The sequence below is a fragment of the Phyllostomus discolor genome, chromosome 5, assembly GCF_004126475.2.
Source record: "Phyllostomus discolor isolate MPI-MPIP mPhyDis1 chromosome 5, mPhyDis1.pri.v3, whole genome shotgun sequence".
NCBI lineage: Eukaryota > Metazoa > Chordata > Mammalia > Chiroptera > Phyllostomidae > Phyllostomus > Phyllostomus discolor.
Genome location: NC_040907.2, coordinates 58,215,854 through 58,242,961, shown reverse-complemented (window position 1 = coordinate 58,242,961; position 27,108 = coordinate 58,215,854). Strand labels below are relative to the sequence as shown.

The window sequence follows — 27,108 nt, the reverse complement described above, 5'->3', positions numbered from 1 at the left end:
AAAAACAAAGGAAAGAAAATCAAATTCACATTTTAAATCTACCAAATGACCTCCTAGAGTAACTATATATATATATATATATCCTTTTGTTAATAAAATCTAATCAAAGCAACTATGTACCAAAAAAAAGTCAAAATCTCAAAATAATTCTGGAAACACAAGAAAAAGTTGAAAGAATAGGGATAGGATTTAGTCTTGCTTTGTGGACATTACACAGACACTAAACGAACAGGAAAGATCAATCAAATGTGTGTGGCTATATATAGCCTCCTCTTCCACAATGCTCCTCCAGTTGGAGAGGAGGTATCTGAGCTTTTTCCTACTCTAACAATGCTGCAAGGTAACATGCCAATTTCAAAGACATTACAAATCACTGCTACACCCCTTATCAGGTGCAGTCTCAAATTTTCCAGCTTTCTAAACCACTTATTTTCTCAAAGGCCTCCTCTTGTTTGACACTTAGGAAGGAAGAGAACAGAAAAGGGCAAGGAGAGGCTATAACAGGGAGATATTTACATCTCCATGTAAACAGTGAGAACAACGTAGCAGGGTGGTCTGTGAAAAATAATATGATAAGTTATAATAATAGTAAAGAGATGTGTGATTAAACTTTCCAGTTTCCCAAATATACAAATATAATTAATTTTAAAATGACCATTAGATCCCAAAGGGTCCTTAAGCAAAATTTTAAAATTTGTTTGACAGCAAGCTCATGCACCACTGTTTTCATATTAGCCCACGAAGCAGACTTACAATCCTTACAATTAATGTCTACAAAGTCTGTGATATATTAAAACCAACCAAATAAATCATGGACTCTCCCTCTTTTTCTACTTCTCTTCTCTTCTCTCTAAAAATTAATAAAACCTTTTTTTAATTAAAAAATCAAAGTTGGCCCTATAAAAGGCTAGTAAGGAAATCAATCAATCAATCAATCAATCAGTCAGTGAGTCATGGAATTTGGAAAGCAAGCACAGTGAGCCATTCGTGTGTCAAGCTGAAGTGACTGGGGATGGTGGTCTAGTCCTTACTATTCCCCAGACCAGAATTGCTGATAAAAAGAGATGAGTACTTTATGAAAAAAATGGGTCATGTGAGAAACTATAAACATGTTGAGAGAGAACGATTGAAATTGGTTTTTATTCTAAACTAGGACACCTGAAAAATTTAAGGAAAATGTACCACAGAGTGACAGGGTGAGAGGTGACAAAGGAAAACCTATTGTACTACAGGGTTCCCTAGGTGAGAGGTGACACAGTGTTGAGGGAGGAGGGGGAGGCTAGCCCACTGCCCACCATAAACACAATTCCCCTTGACATAAGTGAATTTAGCCCTAAATCTGGAGAGTGTGTGTGAAGATTCTTCCAGGCTCAGGGTTGCTCAATTTTGAACTGTTACATCCAGGATAGAGAGGCCCAAAAACAGAGACCTGGAAGAGGTGGAGAGGAACTGCCCAGAACACAATTCTGTCACAGAATCAAAGTCACTTAGGCACAGCCCTTTGAAAAACTGTCACCTTTGCTCGAAGCTATTATCAGACCCCGCTCCCCACTCTCAGCAGTTTCTTCCCACCCTCTCCTTGCCAACATGACTGCAACTTCTGCCTGTACCACTCCTGAGACTGGGCAGGCCTGGCATTTAGAGAAGACTGGAGGGGATCCAGCAGTGTCAGGAGGCTTCCCAAAGAAGCTGGCAGGCTCTCACAGGGCTCCATCCCCAACTCCCAGGAATGTGTCACCACGCCCGAGCCAGGACAAGCAGTACCAGAGTCTCCTGGCTCCAGGCTTGGTGCTAACACTGCAACCTCACTACCTGCTTCTATTTTTATGACCACACTCCCCTCGCCCCACCTCATCCTCCCCTACTGCCCAGGAAACTGGGCTTGTATATTGGTGGTGCTTAATTGACAAGTGTATGATAAACCTCACATATTTTTCCTCTTTCCTGCTTTCTAGTAGGCAATTTGGTTATAATTAGAATGATATAGGTCGCAGTTTACAAAGTGTCTTAGTTAGGAATATAAATTATATGGTCACCTATTTGTAATGCATCTTCTTTGTGATCAAATAAATATGTTCACATTTCAGAAAAAAACCCTTGGGATTTGGAGGTTGAGAAAAGGCAGTGGTAGAGTTCTTCCTCTGTCCCTTAGCATCTCAGTCATGTTCCCCAGAAGCAAAAACCACTATCTGTGACTTGAGCACAATTAAGATTCTAGGAGACTCAATAAGTGTTGGGAAAACTGAAAATGAGCTAAAAAATGTTCAGTGGGGAAGAATAATAGAATTAAATGCTGAGACAAGCTATATCACAGGTATTCTCTATCCCTACAAATATGGCACAAAGAAATATGAGTATTACTAAGAGTTACTTTTGGGCTATAAGACATAAGCATTGACAAATACAATGCAAAAAAGTCTGAACATTTTTTTACCCTTGTGTTTCCAGCATCAAACATAATACTGAACTCTTAGTAAGCACTTAGATGGGTAGATTCCTTCAGCAAAAATTAGTTCAAAGTAATCAGGCCTGTGTTATTTATTTGGCAGTTAAACAAGTTATATTTGGAATACAATAAAGGCCCTTTCCACTCTAGATTGTAACAACCAACATTGGATAAATTCTTGACAATGTGCCAGCAACTGATCCATGTGCTTACATACAATATTTCATTTACCCCTCACAATAATCTTTTATGGTGGGTATTATCATTAACACTGTTTTACAGATTAAGACCAGAAACCGAGCAGCCAGGAACTTGCCCAAGGTCTCACAGAATAGGTGACACTCCCACCTATATGCTATAAGCTATAAGCTATAAGCACCCATAACCTATATGGTGAATTCAGTGCTTCCAGACAGAAGGGAGGTTTAAGAGTACATGGCATGAAGGAGATATAAAAGTGATCAAATAAATGATGGAGGGTTTTCCAGTAAAAGTATAGACATGCCTGGCTGGCGTAGCTCAGTGGATTGAGCGCGGGCTGGGAACCAAAGTGTCCCAGGTTCGATTCCCAGCCAGGGTACATTCCTGGGTTGCAGGCCATAACCCCCAGCAACCACACATTGCTCTCTCTCTCTCTCTCTCTCTCTCTCTCTCTCTCTCTGCCCCCCCTCCCTCCCTCCCTCCCTCCCTAAAAATAAAAAAAATAAAAAAAATAAAAGTATAGACATGCTTATGTTCTCCTCCTGCTTTGCAAAGTTTCTAGGTCCTTTTTTCTTAAGATGCAAGACCTGTAAATGTATAAAGGAACCCTACATTATAAGGGCTCAAAGAATAATAGGCCAACAAATGCCCAGGGTACTTAGTCTGGCTGGTAGTGGCCAATGACTCAATAAGCACTAATCTCACAGGAAGGAGGGGTGAATGAGGCTCCACACGGGCTGATATCGTCTGTTTTGTTCATTGATGTATCCCAAGACATGGAGCAGTGACTAACACAAACTCAGTAATCAAAAAACTTTCTAATGAAGGATAAGAATGAATAGGCCTAATGTGTGTACCCACTAAAAAATTATAATTACTCTCTCTCATTACAAATTCATAACACACACAAATGAGAAAAATATACTTTTGTATGATGAACACCTCCTATTGGAGGGTTTCATTATCTTTTTATCCACTATCTTTGGTTCTCCACACACAGGTACAGGAAAAAATATCTTCCCAATGATATCTTTTGAAGAATTAAAATCCTGCCAGAATTCCAATATACAAAGAAGTCCATGTGGCTCTGCCAAGGGTATGGCTGGCAGGGTTCATTTGGGATAAAGGGCTCCCCAAGAATTCTAGCCATAGGTTCAAAGGTTCTAGAAAGCCACTGTGGCTTCACTGTACAGACAATAAAAACAGAATATAAAAGGGACTTTTCAAAATGGGCCAGAGTCTATTCCAGCAGGACTATTAACACCATCATAAACTGACTAACCCTATTTTCCCTGTTGATTTTTATTTCACTCATTCAAGTAGTAAAAGTTTTAACTACACTTTTGACTATGTCTCACTTGGAAAAAAAAATCAAACCTTATCTGATTAAGCCTTAAGATACAAACAACTATCAATTTATAAAAAATAAAATGACAAGGGATGCTAACCTATATTATGGGTATGTAATCAGCAAAATACATACTGTAAAAACTAAACTATACAAGTTAGTCTGGCTTCTTCAACAAATACACTGGAAAAGAAAAAGTATGATGAAAGGGGAACTATAGATTAAAAGAGACTTAAAAGATATTTAAAAGAAGTCAAAATGACATTATGATGTTTAGGAAGCCATACTTAGGTGATAATACTCTTTTTAAAAAGGGATTTATTACAATAAAAGTCAGCATAGTGGTTACTCTTAGGAGAAGGATGAGAGGGGTTATATAGAAGGTTCTGGAGTGGCTGGCAAGGACTATCCACTGATATTGGTGTGGTTACAAAGGTGTTCTACTTACCCATTAAGTTGTACATCTATTTTATGTGCTTTTCTCTACTTGTGTTACATTTAATAATAAAAACATTTTTAAGTGGGGGATTAAAAAACTTAGCAAATGTTAATAACTTGAAGCTGCACACATGGAATTTAATCACATTATTCTCTTTGCTTTTGCATGTATTTAAAATTTCCATAATAAAAAGTTTTAAATGAGAAGAAATATTTACAACATGTTAACTGCTAGTTCCTGCCCAGAGCAGCTCTCATTTTTATGGAGGAGAGAGACAGTGAATCAGCAATTACCAATCAGTCGGATAAGAGTTATGTAAGCTTAGAGGAGAAGCACGGAGCCCAGTCTTGAGGTAGAGACAGCTTTGGGTAGTGGCCCTTGAGTCCTGTATCCTAAGTAAGAGTTCTTAAAATTAATTCAACAGGAAGGGCATAAGACTGAGGTGGTTCTCATACCTCAACAGCCTACAGAAGCAAACCAAAACTAAGCCTGTAAATACCCAAAATCTAAGGACAAACAGCCAATGAGGTTTTCAACTAATGTAACTGCTTGAGCTGTAGCCAATCAAACAATTTCCTTGCTTTGCTTCCACATCTTCTCTCTATAAAACTTGCCCCTAGCTCCTGTCTATGGAAGGCTCCTAACCAATTCTGGATTGATACCGCCCAATTTGAAGTGTTTTTTTCTCAGATAAACTCAAAAGTTTTCACACCCTTCAGTTTATCTTTCAACAGAGTTAACAAGAAAAGAGCAGGGGGGAAATTTTTCAGGTAAATGGAAAAACAATGCATAAAAGTCATGGAGACCCAAAAAAGTTTCATGTTCTTGATAGGACATGGGAGATAGCTGTCAAACCCCAACTCAGTAAATCTGAAAATACCCATTATGCCCATGATCCTCTCCAAAAAGACCCCTTATCCACTGTTCACCTGTTTTCGTAGCACAGGACTCTGGAGACTAGACCAGAGATGAGGCCCTGACCCAGAGGTCCAAGAATCCTGTCCCACCTACACTGTACCCTAACTCACTAACACAGAGATTCTCTCTTAGGAAGTTTGAATATGACACAGAGTGAGGCACATGAAAGCAGACAGGCAAAGAAACAAGAGACACAAAGAGATGAGGCAGTAAGGGCCTTAAAGGAACAAAATGAAAAGAATGAGAGGAAAAAATCTGTCGAGAACAGGGTAAGAATTAGGGAGAGAGACTCAGATGGAAGGTGAAGAACAACTAAACATGCTCTTAATTCTCCATGGTCTAGAGCTACTGTGTTCACCTGGACAGCATGAATTATGGATCAGCTGCCCATGAAATCTGACTGCCCAGTTGCTACCCCAAGCTTCCTTCCCTCCCTGTGTAACCTAGTCGTACAGTCAAATACATGCATGCAAACTGCCCAGGGTAACCTGAGTGTCTCCATCTCTTGTGACCTACAAGAGCCTTCCACATCCACTCAGTGTGGGCTGGAGTGCTGGGATCCAGTGAGAGAAGGTGAAGGGGCCAGCCATTAGCCTATGAGGTAGCAGTGGCTTTGGGAGTGGTTGGCCCCTACCCAAGAATTTGGACTTTATTTTAAAATTATTCACATGCCATTGAAACTTCAGGGGATTTCAAGCACAAAAAGCAACAGTCTTATCCATTTATCTTCTGAGATAGCAATGAGGTCTATAAGGGAGCTGGTTAGGTTATCCTCCCACTTCTCAAAACGAGTCATGTTTGGGGTTTTGTTTCATTTATTTTTTTTTTTGCTTGAGTTTTTCTATACAAATGAGGCTGATGGATAGTAAGCACACATAATGATTGTAGTATACTTGAACTTCTCAGATGATGCTGTGCAATTCCAGAAAATACCATTGTATTCAATTTAAACCAAACATTTATAAAGAAAATATAACTAATGAGTGATTGGTTATGTTTCTACTCTATGCAACACAAAACAGGAGTCATTCCTCTTGAAAAACATTTGAGTTATTCTCATTGCCTATAGAATAAAACCCATACAGCTTCCAGGACATTTGTAGTCTCCCTACCTACATCTTCAGCATCATCTCCTACAGTATGCATCATTTTTACTTATCAGACATTTATGGAGCAGCAAAACTATCTTGGGAGTCTAGGAATAGGATGTATTTTTAAAGCCTCAGCCCTTAGATAGAATCCAATTTGGTGTGCTAACGCAATGTTAAAATCATGCAATCATGAGCACTATACCTAATCTAGATTGGCAGATTCACAAGGAAGGATTCTTGGAGGAGGTAATAGCTGAGACTGGAGAGGTGAGTAAGAGCTATCAGAAAAAAGTGAGAACAGCATGAGGAAATGCATAGAGGAATGAAACAGCTAAATATTGTGCAATGTAAAGAGGGGATTGTTAGACAAGCTTGCAGGTTAGAGTAGGCACGGGATAGGATTCAAGAGGCAGGCAAGAGTAGGAGATGTTCTTTGGCTGGTGGGATACTGAATATGTAAGTGCTGTGGTCTGAATGTTTGTGTCCCCACCCCTGGCACCCCCCCAAAATATTCAAATGTTGAAATCCTTACTCCCAAAGTGGGTAGTATCAGTAGTAGGTAGGGTCTTTGGCAGTTTCCTAAGTCATGAGGTAAAGACCTAATGAATAGGGTTAGTGCCTCATCAGAGAGGCTCCAGAGAGACCACCAGTCCCCACCACCATGTGAGGACATAACAAGAAGGCATCAATTATGAACTAGAAAGTGGGCCCTCACCAGAAGGCAGCCATGCTGGTGTCATGACCTTAGACTTCCCAGCCTCCAGAACTATCAGTAATAATTTTTGTTGTTTGTAATCTACCCAGTCAGCAGTAATGTAAGCAACTGGTGATCAGAGCATCGAAATAGTAAGATAGAAGATGGGTGGGATCACGGAAACCATACTCAAGGTGTCTCTTTAGAAACTGCCCTGTAATAAGACAGCAGTGGCAATGGTCCATGCCCTCCAACCACAGACTGTTAGGGTAGAATGAGCGTCAGAGGGGGAACAAAGGCAGGAAGGAGGAGATATATGCCCCACCCACTGACTCAGCAGGCCTTGAAATTCTACGGATCTTTTCCATTATCTAGGAAAGAAAGCCTTTGTAACTGTGCTTTCATCTCAAGCCCTGAAAGTCCTGAAAGGACCCATAGTGCCTAAAGGAGGAAGTCCATTAGTACCTTTGGGTATTCACACCCCTGTTCTGGAAAGGCAGCACCACCTTCACCTGTCAATCAGTAGGCAACTTCTTCACTCTTCCCCATCCCACCAACTGTATAAGTCTTCAGGACAAAGGACTCCGGCTTGGCGCTCTTGGCTCTCTGGCCACCAGGCCAGGTCACCCAGCTTCAGGCACCACCGCAGCTCTTGCCACCTCAGCCTTTGGTCACCCTTATTTTCACTGCTTTTAACCTGCTTTGCCCTGACTATGCCTTTCAGCATCCCACACCTACCATAACTGGGCACATTCTCTTCCTTGAGGACGGATCACCAAAAAACCCTGCTTGCACACCAGTAGACTCTCTGATCTCTAATTTTTTTATTGCCTTGGCAAGAATGTTACAGAACCCACCCCCGTCCCTGGGGGCCTTGTTACAATATGGCTCTTCTTGCCCACCATTGATAGGAACTGTGGCTCTCAATGCCAGGGTTTGGTAAAAAGGAAAGGAATTATTTATTCAAAAGTTATACAGGTTCAGAATAATGGCAGGATGTTGCCATTAAACCCCAAAGTCCCTTTAAAACACCCATAGACACATACACACAGTCCTGCCTCCCCTTGCCAAATCAGGCCAGTCAGGGGTACTGTCTCTGGAAAAGAAATAGAAGTCTGTAGCTTAGCTGGGCAGATTCCCATCTGTATCCTGGCTTCCTCCAGTTGTCTGTGCTTGGCTAGGCTCCTGCTTTTAATCCAAAACCATGGCACTTCCTCGTGACAGGTCAGTGGGAGTCCTTCTGCATCCTTTCAGACGGTGTGGCCAAGAGAAAGAGCCCCACCCAGCTGCTACATCCTGCTCTCCTGCTTTCTAAGCTGCATGGTCAAGGGAGCCCCCTCTCCGCTCCCAAACAGCATGATAAATAGCCCCAGCATGGCTGCCATGCCAGGGTTTAAACCCTGTTGTGGATCTTCCTTGGTAATCCCTTTTCTGACTCCTCCCACACTGGATTCTACCTGCCAGCAATCTGGTTTCTACTGCCTTTCTCAGCTGCTTTGTTAATCCAGGCAAGCACAGCCCTATGATACAGGAGCCACTCCAAGCCGCTCTCCCCAGGGCAGGAAGCCCCTCAGGCTACATCGCATCTTGGGTTAGAGTCCTGCCCGTCTCCCTGGCTCAGTTTTTAATATTACTAAAACACTGCCCAGGTTCTTCAGATATGCAAAGTAGCTATCAATGGCCCTGTTCCCTTTCCTTCATTCCCCAAGCAATAGCTGTAGGAGGCTTTAGGATTTTTGAGGGGTACCTTCAGTTCAGCATCCCATTACAAGAAGAACCAAGTTTCTGGGAGTTTCTCCCATAACAGGACCATCAGGAATTCTCACCTCTAGTTTCTTGCTGCTTACAACAAGAGAAAGAGCACACAATGGGGAGCTGTGAGGGTCTCAGGGGGTGCTGGAAAGGACTAGGCTTGCGTTAGAAAATTTGGGTGCAGGTTCAAGGATTGTGGGCTTGCTTTGGTGGCACCAGGATATGGGGGCAATGAGGACACCTGGTCATTTCTGTGGTTTAGACACCACTCATGTATGTGCCTCTGTTCAGACACAATTACAGAATAGTTTGGGTTTTTTTTTGTCTTGATCCAACAGTCACAGAGTGGTGTTATCAGATGTTGATATTCTGTAAAATCCTTTATGTCCGATGGGAGAATGACAAGGCCTACCTGTGTCAGGCCAGCTCCTAGATGCTAGGGGCTGCTTTTCTCTCTCACACACTATTTCTACTAGGTTTGTTGGGCTTGCTTCATAGTCCTCAAGGCTCAGTAGTAAGATTCACTCAGAATTCTCAATTCCTTCATTTTAGGTGGAGGTATTTTTGTACAATGTTTTTAAGATTTTGTTTTTATTTTTTATTATATTTTATTGATTATGCTACTAAAGTCCTGATTTACCCCTTTACCCCTCTCCACCCAGTGCCCCCTCTCCCTCAGGCAATGTTCATGCCCATGGGTCACGCATATAAGTTCTTTGGCTACTCCATTTCCTATACTGGACCTTACATCCCCATGGCTATTCTGAAACTATTTGTACTTCTTAATCACCCACTCACCTCACCTCTTCTTCACCCATTGTCTTCCTCCTCCCTCCCATCTGGCAACTTTCAAGTAACTAACTTATTTTCTCTTGCTTTTAAAAGCCTCTCTTTACCTTTAACCTTTGGCCTTTTGATAATAATTTTTCTTCAAGTGGGCCTCTTTGCATCCTTCATAATTGGGACTCTGTGCTTCCTGGATTTGCATGTCTATTTCCTTCACCATATCAGGGAAGTTTTCTTTCATTTTTTTTTTCAAATAGATTTCCCATTTCTTGTTCTTCCTCTTCTCCTTCTGGCCACCCCTATGACATGAATGCTGGACCTCTCAAAGTTTTCCCAGAGGCTGTTTATACTATCCTCACTTTTTCAGATTCTTTTTTCTTTTTGCTGTTCTAATTGGTCATTTTTTGCTTATGTTGCAAATCATTGATTTGGTTCCGAGGTTCATCCACTTTGGTGTTGTTTCCCTATAAATTGTTCTTTATTTTAATTAGAGTATCCTTTGTTTCTGACTGGATATTTTTTTATGCTGCTGAGGTCCTCCACTAAGTTCCTTGAGCATCCTTGTAAAGTGTTTTGAACTCTGCATCTGATAGATTGCTTATCTCCATTTTGTTTGGCTCTTTTTCTGGAGTTTTGATCTATTCTTTCATTTGGGCCATGTTTCTTTGTCTCCTTGTTTTGGCAGCTTTCCTGTGTTTGTTTCTATGTATTAGTTAAAGCTGTGCTGACTCTGTGTAATGGTAGTGTGGCCTAATGTAGTAGGTGTCCTGTAGGGTCCAGGGGCACAGCCTCCCCTATCACCCAAGCTCGGTATTCGAGATGTGCCCTTTGTATAGGCTGAGAACACCCTCCTCTTGTAGTTGAGCACTGGCTGTTGTTGGCAGATCAATGGGAGGGATTTACCCAGGCCAGTCAGCTGCAAGGATTGGCTGTGACCACTGACCACCAAACTGTCCCACCCCATGGAGGATCAGCTGTGCATGCGCAGGGTGGTGGTGCTCTGACATGATCTGTAGCTGTCCACTGGGTGCATTAGCCCTGGGGTTTCCAGGGTGATGCAGGCCAAGTTTAGCTCCCACCCATGTTCTGCCCAGGACACCCTACCTGAGCTGTAGAACGATCTGAGATGGCTGCTACTTGTGCTGGGCTTGGAGATTCCCAGGTGAAACAAAGCTATGACTCTAATCTGGCTGCTGCTAGGGTCATTGAAGCCAGCTGTTGCTTTTTTGATAGGATTTGGGAGCCAAGACCAGTCACTCTTATGGAAAAGCAGCTTGGAAGGGCTCATAAGTAGGGTGAGGTAGAACCTCTTAGATCTCCAAGGTAGGTCGCTCAGTGTTAGCCAAGTTGATGGAGTCTCAAATATGGCACCAGCCTACCTACTCTGTGCAGGGAGGACTCAACAAAGGGACAATGGTCTCTGATTGCCCCGATGCAAGACACTTCAGTCTTCCCTCTATACTACTGGTGCTCTTCAAGTTGCCACCCCAGTGCTGGAGCTCAGAGGGAGTAAGTCTGAGTAGGTGAGTCTGTGTGTGGGTTCCCTAAGAGGAATTGCTTAGGGCTCCAGCAGCCTCCTCCACTGACTCAATCCCTGCTGATTTTTCGCAGCCAGAAGTTGTGGGGACTTATATTCCTGATACTGGAGTCCTGGGCTGCACGGCCTAGTGTGGGTCTGGGACTCCTTGCTTCTGAGATATCCCTCCAAAATTTTTATCCATGTGGGTGTGGGGCCGGCCTGTTCTACGTCTGTGCCCCCTCCTACCAGTCTGGATGGATGTGGTTTCTTTGATTTTGTTTTGTTGTCAGACTTCCATTCAACTCAACTTCTGATGTTCCTGACTGATGGTTTTTCTATATTTTAGCTATAATTTTGATGTGGTTATGCGAAGAGGTGAGCCATGTCTGCCTATGTCACCATCGTGACCAGAAGCCCCATTTTTGGTGTGTTTGTTTTTCCTCCGGGGCCTATTTGCAAGCCTGTAAATCCCATTTTGCTCTGCTCTTCCCAGATTTCCCATTTATGAAGTAAAATAGAAAGACATGGTTTCACTTGCCAAGTGTCTGCTTTTCCAGGAAATGATAAAGTCTGAAGTGCAGGTCATGTTCTCCAGAAGTGCCACATAAATAGAGAATATTGACTTTCACCAGAGCTCAGTGCTGGTGCCAGCAAGTTGAGAAAAGGAAGAAGCTTCTGGGAAGCTTCACAAGGCAGCTCTCCATACACTGTAACTCATCTCAGAAGCAATTTTGCTTGAAAACATAGCCTCCAAATTCATAATTTATGGATTTTGTAGAAATGCATGCATTCAATACAAAATACCTCTTACTTAGCTAGGTTAGCCTAGACCAAGAGCCTTCAAAGCATTCCAGTCTCCATACTTCACCCTCTTACTCCTCTTTCTACTTCAGGATGCATGTAGTGCCCCTCACTCCAACCCCTGTTACAGACTAGTGTCTTTTCTCACACTACAGTATTAAAATATTAATACCTATATATCGGTATTGTAACCAGTAGTAACGCTTAGTGCTAAAACTACAGGATTTTAGGTTCTGTATTTGTGAGGATTCTTTTATTTATCAAATATGTTTGAGCTCCAACACAGTTCTAGGCCTTGGGGCTACATCAGTAAACAAAATCCTTGTCTGTATGGAGCTTATATAATAGTACATGGGGGAAGAAAGACAATAACAAAATAGATAAGTTAAATATACATAGGATATTGGTGTGCCATGGGGGAACACTTGGTGAGGAAGGGAATAATGGTGTTGTAATTTTAAATGGGATGATCAGTACCAGCCTCAATGAAAAGGTGATATCTGAGCAGACATAAAGGAAGTGCAATGTACAGGAAGAGGTTCTGGTGAGACCACAGCCAGTGCAAGAGCCCTGAGGCTCCAGAGTTCAAGGAATAGCTGGAGACTGGCTGGAACAGACAGAACAATGACATTGGAGAGGGAACAGTGCCTATAACCCATCATCAGATTTTGGCTTTTTGTTCTGTGGGAGATGGGACACTATTGGAGAGTTTGGAGCACAGAGATGAGATATAGCATGTATCTCATTGGAAACGGCCACTTTTGAGTTTTGCTATATGAGAGAAATGGGGTGATAGCATAAGGGATGGGGGCAGATGACAAGAGAAGGTAAAGTCTACTTTGTTTTTTGGGAAAATAACAGCATGATTTTATGTTGAATGTAGGGCTTGAAATTAAAATCATTATTCTTGTCTTTTCTGCTTCCCAAGTACACTGCTTCACTTGACTACCTGTATGTATTGAGAAGGAGCTATATTTGCTTAATCCACTTATTCAATGAACTATTTAATATAACCTAGTTAAAGGAAATAATTTCTGAAATCTATAAAGAAACTTGAGTTTTCATTTACTGGACATGTAAAGTATCTAACTACAAAACAACTGATACCACCAAAGAAATGCAAAGAATTGTAAGAAAATATTGTGAACAACTATATGCCAACAAATTGGATAAATTCCTAGAAACATACAGTCTCTCAAAACTGAAGTAGGAAGAATCAGAGAATTTGAATAGACAGATCATAAAGCAGTAACCAAAAAACTCCCAACAAACAAACATCCTGGACCAGATGGCTTCACAGATGAATTTTACCAAACATTCAAAAAGGAACAAACACCTATCCCTCTTAAACTATTCCCAAAAATGCAGGGGAAGGGAAGAATTCCAAGCTCACTTTATGAGGCCAGCATTATCCCAATTTCAAAACAAGATAAAGACACTACAAAGAAAGGAAATTACAGGCAAATATCCCTGATGAACATAGAGGCTAAAATCCTTAACAAAATATTAGCAAAGCAGATACAGAACTATATTAAAAAGATCATACACCATGATCAAATAGGATTTATTCCAGGGATGCAAAATTGGTACAGTATCTGCAAATCAATAAATGTGATACATCACATAAACAAAGCGAAGGATAAAAACAACATAATCATATCAATAGATGCAGAAAAAGCATTGGATAAAATCCAGCACCCATTTATGATAAAAACTCTCAGCAAACTGGGAATAGAGAGAACAAACATAAAAAAGGCCATATATGACAAAGCCACAGCCAATATCATACTCAATGGGCAAAAACTACAATTGTTCCCCTTAAAATCAGAAACAAGACAGAGGTGTCTGCTTTTACGTCTTTTATTCAACATAGTACTAAAAGTTCTAGCCACAGCAATCAGACAAAAAGAAACAAAAGCCATCCAAACTGGAAAGGAAGAAGAAAGCTGTCACTATTTGCAGATGACATGACACTGTATACAAAGAACCCTAAAGATTCCACCAAAAAAACTAATAGAGCTGATAAATGAATTCAGTAAAGTAGCAGGATACATAATAAGTGTCCAGAAATCGGTGGCATTTTTATAGACCAATAATGGACTATCAGAAAGAGAAACTAAGAAAATAATCCCATTCACAACTTCAAAAAGAATAAAATACCTAGGAATAAATTTAACCAAGGATGTAAAAGACCTATACTAAGAAAATTATAAGACACTGAAGAAAGAAATTGAAAAAGATACAGAGATGGAAGCATGTACCATGCTTATGGATTGTGAGAATTAACATGGTTAAAATGTCCATACTACTCAAAGCAATCTATAGATTGAATGCATTTCTGATACTAATGGCATATTTCATAGATTATAACAAATTATAACAAATAATTCAAAAATTGATATGGAACCACAAAAGACCCTGAAAAACTGCAACAATCTTAAGAAAAAAAGAACAAAATTGGAGTAATTATGCCAGCTGATACCATCCTATAATACAAGGCCACAGTAATCAAAACAGCATGATACTGGCATAAAAAACCGACATATAGATCAATGGAACAGAGACCCCAGAAATAAACTCTTGCCATTATGGTCAATTAATATTTGACAAAGGGGGGGAAATATACAATGGGGTAAAGATAGTCTATTCAATAAATGGTGTTGGAAATACTGACAGGTATGTGTAAAAAAAAAAGAAACTAAAACACCTTCCTACACCATACAGAAGAATAAACTCAAAATAGATTAAAGAAAAATGGATTAAATATCTAAATGTTAGACTTCAAACCATAAAAATCCTAGAAGAAAACATAGGAAGTAAAATCTAGAGCATTTCTTATAGCAACATTTTTTTATATATCTCCTCAGGCAAGGGAAACAAAAGAAAAAATAAACAAATGGGACTCCATCAAACTAAAAAGTTTTTGCACAGCAAAGGAAACCATCAACAACATGAAAAGACAACCCACTAAATGACAGAACATATTTGCTGATACATCTGATAAAGGGCCAATATCCAAAGTTTATAAAGAACATATACAACTCAACATCATAAAAACCCAAACAATACAATTTAAAAAAGGGCAAAAGACCTAAATTCTACTTCTCCACAGAGGACATACAGAAGGCCAATAGACATGTGAAAAGATGTTCAATATCACTCATCAGAGAAACGTAAATAAAACCACAATGAAATATTACCTCACACCTGTCAGAATGGCTATCATCAATAAATCAATAAACAAGTGTTGGACAGAATGTGGAAAAAGGGACCCCTCATGCACTGTAGGTGGGAATGCAGTATGGAGATACCACAAAAAATTAAAAATGGAACTGGAACTCTTTATGATCCAACAGTTCCACTTCTAGGAATTTATCTCATGAAACCCAAAACACTAATTCAAAAGAATATATGTACCCCTGTGTTCACTGCAGCATTATTTACAATAGCCAAGTTTTGGAAGTAGCCCAAGTGTCCATCAGCAGATGATTGGGTAAAAAAGCTGTTCTATATTTACATAATGGAATACTACTTGGCCATAAAAAAAGAAGGAAATTTTACCCTTTGCAACAGTATGCATGGACCTGGAGAACATTATGCTAAGTGAAATAAGCCAGTCAGAGAATGACAAATACCATATGATCTCACTCATATGTGGAATCCAATAAACTAACAAGCAAAATAGAGACAGACTCATAGATAGAAAACAGTATGACAGCTACTGGGGGGTTGGGGGGACCTGGGGGAGGCAGAGGGAGAAAAGGAGTAAGAAAAGGAAAACTCATGGACAGGAACAATAGGATGTTGATTGTCAGGCAGAAGGTGGGCAGTTGTAGTGGAGTGGGGGAGTGGGGGTAGAGGAAGATTTGACTGGGTTGGTGAACACACAATATAGTGAGCAGATGATGTGTTATTAAAGTGTGCATCTGAAACCTGTAGAATTTTTTAACCAGTGTCACCCCAATAAATTAAATTAAAAGGGAAAATTTTAAAATAAATAGATGTTATAAACCAAAGAGAAAAACTGATTTATTAAAAAGCCCTCACAATTCATTATCTTTCACTACAAAGTTTTCCTGTAATAGAAAAGTAAGAAAACATGTCATGGCCCCAACTACTTGCTAAATAACTACAATGGTCAATTATTCAAAATGCTCCTTCAATAAATTGTATGATTATGGCTCAAGAAATTAATGTTTGACTCATTTATATAACCTGAATATTTTTTAAATGATATTAAACTTTTTATAAAACCATTCCTGCATTTTTATGAGTTAACTGTTCTTTTAGACAAGATTAATTTACTTTCTTTTTTGTTTTTTCTTTTTATAGAATTACTCATTTCATTGTTTTAGTAAAAACAATGTCAGCTGTAAGGGATTTTTGCATAATTGACCACCTATTTCAAAGTAATGATCACAGGCTGCATCCTGCAAGTGTTCCATTAGCTTCCTCTTCCAGGGACCACAAAATAAATAATATCCAGAATTGTCCATTTCACAACAGCATCTTTTCGAGGCAATGAAAATCTGAAGCTTTAATTAAAGAAACCATTTGATTAAAAAAAAAAAAAAAGCTTTTCTGGGTTTGCATTTGGAATTTGAATCCAGTTACCAAGAATCTCACCATTGCTATGTAAAGGATTTGGAATCAGAAAACCTGGATTCATATCCTAGCTCTGCCCCATACCAGCCCAGTGACTCTAGACAAGGTACTCAAAGGCTCACTTAGCTCAACTGTAAAATGAAAAGAACACTTTCCTCTATGCTATGGTAAGAATAAAATGATCACTCTGTAGACTCTCATACCTACCTAGCCATCAGCTGCACCAGACATAGGTCAGGTCAAGTCCTTCCCTTATTTCCTCAGTAAAGAGCTCTTTATACAGTGCTATTTATATCCTTATAGCTGCCTCTCTAGAGAAACGGTAGGACTTCTGAGTTAACCTTGTATACAATCTATTACAGGGGAAAATTTTTTGTTCCCAGTGACATCTCAAAAGCTTATGTCACTATTTCTCTTGAGGAGGGAATGGGATGAGAAATGGGATCTCATTTTATTGATCACTGGTATGTATTTTATTTTAATAAATGACTTCTGTTTCAAAGTTATTGAGATACTTATGACAGACCATACTATTATATCAAAAACAATAATACTGTATCATGGATATACTTAACTCTTTTTAATCCAAATGGAAAACTCCCATTATGTTTGTTATATGCATAAACATACTAATGCTCATATATATTTGTGGTTATAAAAGTTTATGAACTTTGATAAAGAACAAAAAAACCACTTGTTTATATTATCTTGGAATTTTATCTTGCAAGTCAGTTTATTCAAAACTGAAAACGTTGAACATGGCCAAGGTCCAATCACTCTGTACCTCAACCTAACTGATATGTATTAATGAAATTAGTTACAATTTGTTAAGTGCTGACCATGCAATCTGATTAGATTGGTGGGGGAGGATGAAACTTTCCTCTACCCTCAAGGTTCTTTCTGATGATCTAGCAGTCAAATAGACATGAGACAGATTAACAAGAGAAAATAACTACCTAATTCAAGTCCTTCTAGGCAGTTAAAGGAAGTCAGAAGTTTTTGTTGAGCTGGAGGGGTCTGGGTTGTGTTTAGCTCAAAACAATCTGCATACTACAGGGGCACATCTTGGGACTACTGGTTCGAATTCCCTACAGTCTCTACAGAAACTCCAGTCTTTACAATCACCCTGCACAGCAGATGTCCTTATCTCTATTTTATAGCTAGCTGAAACTGAGGGAAGGTAAATTTGTTCAAGGCCACCCAGCCAGTAAGTGGTAGAACCTGGCTCCACAGGTTTATCAGTCCTTAGGGACGGAGCAAACTACCTGCCACCTACCTTTCCTAGAAAAGATCAAAAGGACATATTCCTATAAAAGTGTTCTTTGGATTGAAATGTCCTATTACAAACATGACTTATTATTGTTACTACTCTATACCAATATTAAAAATTCACAAATAGGTTTGTGATTTACCCCTCAGGGTTTGGGAACCCTGAAAGAACAAAAGGTTACACTTCAAGTTCTTTTTCATCTCCTCTTGGAATTTTGCCATGACCTCGATTTCACCTGAACAGACCTGATAAACAATATTAAAGAACAGATATCCGAAGGCTGCTCCGTGCTACTCAAAGTCAGGACAAAAAGATCGTGCACTTCAGGACAAAAAGATCGTGTGTTTTTCCTTGAAATGTGGACAAAATACTTTCTTGGGCTCACTTCTCACACCTATTTTTGTAGTTCGCTTGGACAAGCGTAAATGAAGTGATCACATAAACGTCAACAGAAACTAGTGCTTTTGAAATCACAGTGATATGGAACTCTAGTTCAACCTAATTAAGGCAAACTTCGGTCCCTCTTCAAGCATATGGTGTAAAATTTAGAGCTGATTTTCCCCTCTGAAAATTTCATTAACTAGTCCCACGTACTTAAGTATAATTCTCCAAGTTATCCACCTCTGGTATAATAAACTTACTGGAAATACTACCAAAAGGTTTCTGGTATTGGTACATATGAAGGGCAAATTGGGGCAAAGTGGAGCACTTTCAGTGCGGGCTGAAAGGCACTTCGTTCTCCCCACCCCACCCCACCCCACCCACTTAATCTGGGAGATGCTCAACGTGGCTCCCTAACCTCTGAAAAGGAAGCAGGAGAATGAAGTCCACATGAAGCTGAGAGTGCTCATTCTCCCTGCCAGATCTGGACCCTGGGAACAGGCTCAGACCCCCTCAGCAGAATACGACAGTGTGCCCATTTGCGTAAGAAAGAAAGATTGTCCCAGTTTCCAAGAAACCGGATCTCCGAGCACTGGGAATGGGACTTTCTCAGCTCCTGGGACTTACTTTTCGCCTACCTGGTAAACCCCTCTCCCTTCCCCTGGGGCATTCTCCGCCCTGGGCTCCCGCTGTCTCCCGGGTGGGGTTCAACCAGTTGGGCCAATTTCCGCAAGCACAGAGAGGAGCGCGTGGAAGAAAGAGGAGAGGGCCCGAGAGGCTGAGCCTGGGCACCTGGCCCTTACCTCGGAAGGTGAGATCTCAAACACGCCTGCGATCTTGGTGTAGAGCTCCTGAATGCTGGAGAAATTCTCCACTCGGCCTGTGGCGCTGCCGTGCGCTAGCTGCGTGTGGAAAACCAGCCTGGGTCGGGGGTCTGGGGGCACTGGGGGACTGCCGCCATACGCGCCCGCCTGCTCACCCTCCACCAGCCGGTAGGTCTCCTTGGACTTGCCTTTCTTCTTTACCCGCAGCCCCAGGGGCATCTTGTCTGGCCGAGGGCGAGGGGACCACTCACGCTGAGGACCGCCGCCTGGGAGGCTGGGCGCTACAGGCTCTGCACTCGCGGCCCCCGGGGCTCCACGCAGGTGAAAGTGGCTGCTGGACCAATGACAAAGGTGCTTCCGCCTGGTCGCTCGGGGCAGGGCCCTTTCCTCCACCCCGGGGAGCGGCATCTGGACCGTGAGTGGCCACCTGTCATCCCTCCGGACAAATATGGAGAGAAGAAATGTACCAATTCCTGCATCTCCGGGTTTCTCCCCCAACTCCCACCCCCTTCTGTTAAAATGGTTCGATTTCCTTAAAAGCTTTGGGATGCTGAAGCAACAGAATAACGTCTTAGAATACAAACATGCTGGCCTTTAAGTAGCCATTGGGGAAATGAATTTAAATTCAATCCACCGTCATCTGCCTTCTCTGTTCCTTACACCCTGCAGGGTAGAATTGAAAGGAAAAACTTTGAGATTAAATCCATGTTCACATACCCTCAATACCTCTCAGTAACCTTTTTTTACCTTTTCTGGGGAAGATTTCTCTCCCAAATATTCAGCACTTTCCCCAAGTCATTTGCTCCCCTTCCACCCATCTAGGTCTCTGAAGTGGACCCTGCCTGAGGGTCCTACAGAGAAAGTCACAGCCATTCAGTGTGATGTGTGAGCTCCCTTAATTCCTCAGCCTGTCTATAACTCCACCCAACTCCCCTCTCCAAACTGGGAGGAAATCTCTTTTTTATTTGACCCTTGATATGTCTTCACTCCTTATGGATCTATATTTGTGAACTACCTGTTGTCCCTTGTCTTTCCCTACCTGATGCCTCATTGATAGTCAAAAGCCCAAAGCTCTCACACTGTTTTCAAGTCCCCCATTCCGGCAATTGCCTCTAGCTACATTTTCAAACCAAAGCAAATGAGTCTTGAGTTATTAGCTACATTTCCTCACTTTCCCTTTACTCTTCTTTACTCTTAGACATGCTTTGATCAGACTTTGTCCCCACACTCCAGTGAAATTGCTCTTAACTCTGATCAGCACTGATCAGCTATGATTCATTCTTTTTTGGTTTCTATTTTACTTCACCTTTAAGAGTCTCTGATGCAATAACCATTTCATTCTTAAATAAAGCTTTTGTTTTGACTTCCTTACCTCTGCCCCTCACTAGGGTGGCCGGTGACTTGGGCTGTGAAAGAATTCACGAAGAGAAGACAGTGTAGAGAATAAGCGCTGGGGACAAACTCAGACAGCTAAAATGGCAGTCATGTTTAAAAAGGATATAGACCTGCTAGGCAAATGGGGCTGGCTTTGTCCTTTCACCTTTCATTGCTCCTCTGCAGAAACTCTGTTCTCCAAGGCTAGCTTTCTTCAGCCATCTTCTCTTTTTTGCATGCTGCTCTCACCAAATGTCCACATCTATTCTTTTGGTTTCAGTACTTGACCTTGGTTTTTTGTTGTTGAACTCCAGTTTTATACCCGCAGTTCAGTCTACCAGAAAGGGAACCTACTGCGGAACTCAGATTGAGACTGTATAAACTCATCCTTTCTCCTGAAAACTTCTTTTTTTGGTCTCCTGATTTCAGTAAATAGAGTCACATAACTAGTGACGCAGACCAAAAATCTTTGAGTCATCATATCAAGTTTTTCCCTTTTTCCTCACCTCACATTAATTCGGTTCTGAAAATTCACGTTTCTCAAATTAAGGTTAGCAGATGTGCTGACAGAGCGGAGGGGAACCTATTTTCTTTAAAGTAACTTGAAAATGTTTGTGTTTTATGTTTCTGTGACTTAAAAAAATAATATAAATATATTCTGGTTCATACTCACTGAAAATAGAATATTGCTACAGGATCCCAGGGCCTGAATTTGCCTTCATGTTTATGATTGCTATAGCACCAAATAGTATTACCATAGTTGTCTCAGGCTAATGAGGAGAGTGGAGAAAACCTACGTAAATGATGCATTCCCATCAAGTGAGAGCCAAGTAACTTCACAATGCAGTATATGGATAAAAAGTTTACTGAAACTTGATTTAAAAAAAGTAGGAAAAGAAGTGACTTATCATAGGGTATATGCCAGGTTCACTGTCAATACCTAAACAATATGAGGGAACATAAGGGGGTGTGCAATTAAGAATAACTTCAAAAAGAAGAATGTCTGTAAGCTGTGTCAAATAAAACATCAAATAAATAGGGGGAAAGTATTAGCATAGGATAGGAAATATTAAATTCTATAGCATTTCAATCCCCTTTAATTTATTTTCTTATTTTCCCTTTAATTTCTAAATCCTATTTTTCTTTGCCTGGAAAGTTAAACTTTCCCTCAAGGCTTACATCAAGTTCACAATTACTGTAAATCTCATTTAAGGAATAGGCTGTATTATCTGTAGTTACAGAAGGAAACAGATGGTATACTCAAGAATATTCGGTGATTGTTTAATAAAGGGATTGGCACGTGGTGGTCAAGGTATATTCATAACATAATCTGACCCAATATTACCATTAGATATGAGCAACAGGCATGCCTGCTCCAGCCCTACAACAAGGTATACAAAACCCTACAAGGTACAGAGTCCACAGGGTCAAGAGGCATGGCCACCCAGAACTCATGCCCTTCCTTCCATACTATGTTCTAAATACCTAGGATCCTGGATTTCCCTACCCAAATGACCCCAAGTCTGCTTCTAGAAACTGCATAGGCTTTCCCAGGGTCCAGGCAACCAGCACCACTGGTGTGCACAACCCTGTGCCTAGGGGGCAGCCAAGGAGCTGCTTTTCGCCAAGGTGAAAAAGGAAAAGTTGTAACTGACCAAATCAGGGCCCATCCACATATCACCTTGATACATGCCCCAATAATTAGTGTTGAAGAAAACAGGTTTTTCTTTACAGGATTCCAACCTTGGGGATGCTAAGAGCACTCTTGCTCAAAGCTCTGTTCTCCCACAAGACCCAGCACTTCGGTTACTCCCCCACCAGGCTGTAAGCCAAGAACATGCCCAAAAGTTCCTCATATTCTTATCTGTTCTTAAGTCAGCTGCGCAAACAGTTCTCCATCCCCTCTGAAAGGTACATTTGTGGGTTTCAGAATCTTCATCCTCTTGCAGCCACTCTCTTCTTCAGGATCTGGGGTACATTGTCCTCAGCTTTTCCTGAACTACTGTTCAGGAAACATGTGCTGTGTTACACTGGGTCATGGCGGAGTCCAGGGAGGCACATGTCCCAAGAGAGTGACTTCTCTGTATGTGCTTTAGAAAAAGAGAAGTCTACATTGCTGGTCACAGTTCAGTTCCAAAGCATCCTTCACAAATCTGTGTTTGGTTAGGCAGCTTCCCAGCTGAGCTTCGCACAGCTGAGCTTCCCAGCTGAGCTTCGCACAGCTCCATTAGTCTTGCCAGATCCCTGCACAACTCCATTAGCTCTCTCCTTACACCCGTTCCTCGGCCCACATGGCTACCTTCCTCACTACCCCAGACCCCAGGCCGCATGGAGGAATCCTGCCTCCCAGCCAGCATGGCTTCTCCTTTACACATCAGCCCTCATGGCAGTCCGCTTCACTACAAACTGCAGAGCTGCTTGCTGCTCTCTCTCAGACCTCAGGGCCGAATCCCCCTACTTCATGGCTTCTTCCTCACAGCTGTCTCCCTACTCTTTCAGCTCTCATGGTGGAATTCCCTTCTTTTTCAGTCCAACCTTATTTTAAATGCTTGGCCTGGGACTTCCTACATGTCCTCATATCCAGCCCCTCCTACAGTGTACTACTTTTGCCAGTTCCCCTGTATTTTTTACCTTCTTTTGGCTGCCATCTTTAGTCAGGGCAAGAGTTCTCAGTGATACATGGATATCCACCTCCCTGCCTCTTGCACAGGTGCTGTATAAGCTCTCCTGGTTGTGTCATGAGTCACTATACATTTTGAAAGTCAGCACACCTTTTGCCCTGGGTAGCAGCACAGTTATTAACTTGCCTTTTGTTATGTAAAGTTTCTTAAGCAGTATCAACTGTTCCCACTTCCTCCAGTTGAGGGCTGTGGGGAATTTCTCCTGTATTTTGGGGACCCCCACTTTGTACCCCATTACAGAGTGGCAGAACAGAACTGAGTAGGAAAAGAATGGGGTAAGCTGCAGGCAGAAACCTGTTTATCCCCATGTCTACATTCCATTATGTAACTCTGATGAACTGTAAATTTGAACTTGGCCTTTCAGATCATTATGAAAATAAGTTGGGCAAAATAGGAGAATAGAGTATATTCTTTGACTGTTTTTAAGCAGTTAGTTGTCAATAGTTATGATATGGTATCTGGGCCTCCATTTGTACTCTTGACCCAGGTCCCATAAATTACAATGACCTCATTCTCCTCCCATCCTCAGGTCACCTACCCAAACTCAATGTCAAACTTAATCAGATGCTGAGGTCAGGGGGAATCTCTGTGGATATGGTCCAGGCTGCAGATGCCTCCAGAAAACACCGAATTCCTCTAGCCTACCCAATTCCTCATTTTCCTAAATTCCTAATACACATATATTATATTAGAAACAGTTCTTTACAACAGAGTTTTGTATTTGCAAGTATGCTGACTTTTTTCATGTATGGTAAATTGTCTACCTAACCATACAGTTCTTTGATAGTATGGGAGGCAGAAAGTTTCCTCTACCCTCAGGGTTCCTCTGACTGGTCTAATAATCAAATAGACTTGAGACAGATTAACAAGAGAAAATAATCAAATTCAATACATAGGTACACATGGGAACCCCACATACATGACAGGTTCAAAGACAAAGGGGAAATGAAGAATATATGACATTCTGAGCTAAGGATCACCTTGGGGCTTCATAGGGGAGAAAGGAAGAGGATGAGAAGAGCAAATGTTCAGTAACTGAGAAATTTGCCATACACTATAGATGGGTCGAAAATAGCTATCTCTGATAATCTCTTATTATGGGCAAGGCCCCTAATTCAAATTCTTCTAGGTAGTTCAGGGGGCTGGAGGGAGTTTCTTTTGAGCCTGCAGGGTCTTAGTTTCCTTAGCTCAAAAGCACATCTTGAGGGTGACTCATTCTGAATCCCCACAATAGAAACCATGTTTTGTATTTCTCTTGAATATCCTTTCCAGATTCTCATATAGTATTATGCATATAATAGATATCAGTAAATAAATATGATTGGATAAAATAAAGTGACCTTTGTTACTACATAAGATAATGAATTAACTATGATTAATCAAAAATATTGTCTTCACTTTACATCAGGTATACAGTTCAACCCAGATTATTGATCCACAGTATTGTTACTCAGTAGCATTTGGTGTTTCTAACAGCCTAAAAATATCAACTACAAAATCATATATGCATGAGTATAAAAAAATACTAGGATTAAGTTAATATAATCTTATATGTCTGCCAAAAGCAATAATACTACCTTGTTTATAAGAAAGCATGTAGCCATCAAATGAATTATAAGATAAATTATTAACTTGTTTTTCCCAGCAAATATAGCTTCTAATTATGACATGTAACATCAGTGCTAAAGAAACGCACACTGCCCACAGCCCTCAGCACCCTTCCTGTCCTCCACCCCAGCATACATGTATCCAGTATGCAAATAAGTGGGGGGTGGGGACAGGATTTGTTCAGTTGTCTGCAGTTCTCTCTGGAACTTAAGACAGCATGTTTTATAGTTGCATGGCAATAATAAACAACTGAAGATGACAAGTGGGCAAGGAAATAACCCTTAAATAGCTGAAATTTAAAGACTTTTTAAGGAATAATTGGAACCAGAGAGCTGGAAAATGGGAAGAAGAAATGGAGGTGAAGTGATATTGTGGGAACTATAAAGTTAATAATCAGTAAATAAGTAGGTGTTTATCAAGAACCTACTGTGTGCCTGGCTTAATGCTCAGTATTTCACATGCTTTATTATCCGTGGATACTTGGAGGAAACTATCTGGCAAGGAATCCAAATTATTCTGCATCCTCAAGGTTATGGTAAGTAAAACAGCAAAGAAGCAAGAACAGAAAGCTAATTTAATGTTAGTGCTTCTACAATAACATAAATATGGAAGGGCTGCATGGGATTTAGAAAGCAGCCTCATTTAAAAGTCACATATTTTAATCATTCAAGAACTGTATACAAAACTGAAAACAGAAATTAGTTGACATAAGCCTTTGATGATTCTCTCAGATTTGGGCAAATAATTTACTTTATACAGTGCCCAAATGGTACATAGAGTAAAACAAATATTTTAATGAAAACAATAACCTAAATAACTCTTTGAAGATAATCATAGTGATTTTTAAAGTCAACATATACAACGACAAAAAGAAATCTAGTATCTGTAAGAAAAATATTCACACAAGAGTAGAAATTCTAAAGTACTTATATTACATATCAAAAATATGACATCTTGGCTCATTCAGCTATCCATTTGCTGGAGGGAAAGAACAAAGATTGTCAGGACCTGAGAATCATTAACCGATGATGAGATTATTGCCTCCAACTGTTCCATTTTAAACTTGAAATACATGCAAAAGATAGGTTCTCAAACATGCCAAATATTTTTCATTTTATTCCTTGATGTTATTGGAAATATTATACTAATAAATGTCATCCAAAAGTATTTTGCCAAATTTAGTAACTAAAATTAGAACATTGAATTTACCCAGAGAGTTTTTAAAATTAAGCTTTTAATCTGAAAATTGATCCTTATAATAGAATCTCAGTAATTTAAGATAAAGTAATTCAGGTTTTGCTGTAATTTTAGCAGAGAAAGGGCTGAAGTTTGTGTCTGCCAAACAAAATGCTGATTTGCATGACATAGATATAACCTGAAGATCCAAATGGAATTTTTAAGTGGGCATTCTGCTTTTCACTTTCCTTTCAAGTCAAGAAAGCAAATAGGAATGGTGAATACACACACACACACACACACACACACACACACATATCTATATATATATGAGGAAAATCAGCCTTAAGGGAATTGTATACAGAGATGGTATCATTTCCTATACTTTCCATAACTGTTATAAATCAGGGAAGCTGTTGTTCAGTAAGTAGTTCAATATTGATTAAATGCTTGCATTTTGGATTAAGAGACCTGATTCCTGATCTTATAAAATAGTAACTGACTACAATTTTAGGCAAATCTTTTAATCCCTCTCGGCTAATTTTTCATACTTAAAGATAGCAACCTATGGTTAAAATGAAGGTTACATGAAATAACATTTGTAGGTCAAGTGGTGTAGTACCTAGCACATAGTAAATGATTAAGAATATTAGTTACTGCACAATAGATGTTTAGGATGAGAATTAATGATATACTGTAAAATCCTATAGTATTTTCTGAATCAAATATGTGTTCATGTGTCATATTTCATTGTATTCTTAAACTTTGAAAATAGGCTATCTACATATGATATATATTTAATTATTCAAATTAATGAACCAGAACATTTTATTCCAAACATTTTGAATCAAAAATAAGTTGGTTTAAACAGTGAATATCTTATAAGAGAAATGTTAAAAATACTTGCTATCCAATTATTTTAAAGTATAGTAGAAATTTTCAACACTTGATTATGCTAATTACCACATTTTTATCTGCTCATTAAATCAAATCCTGAAGTACATTTACTTAGCAAATAAGTATTTCAAGTTTTAAACTCAGCTGAAGAGGATTCGGAAGATGGCAGCTGAGTAGGTGGAAGCTGAGCCCACTTGCTTTTGCACCCAGCACAGATTTTTGGCTGATCTTCCTACAAGTGATCTGAACAATCAATGGAATCTCAGCTGATGGGAATTTTTGAAGCCAAGGAATACA

At 40.2% G+C, this 27,108-nt stretch overlaps 1 protein-coding gene across 2 annotated transcripts in view; it reads right to left on the bottom strand.

The window, feature by feature from the left end:
- GIPC2 (GIPC PDZ domain containing family member 2) overlaps positions 1-19,750 on the bottom strand; it is an 83,454-nt gene extending 63,704 nt beyond the window's left edge. Inside the window, exon 1 of one of the 2 annotated variants that reach the window (XM_036026337.1) lies at positions 19,055-19,750. In XM_036026337.1, the coding sequence (XP_035882230.1) occupies positions 19,055-19,483 (429 nt within the window). In that variant the 5' untranslated portion in view covers positions 19,484-19,750. The remainder of the gene's footprint in view (positions 1-19,054) is intronic. The other variant, XM_028513461.2, reaches the window with a different exon arrangement.
- Between the last annotated feature and the right edge of the window lie 7,358 nt (positions 19,751-27,108).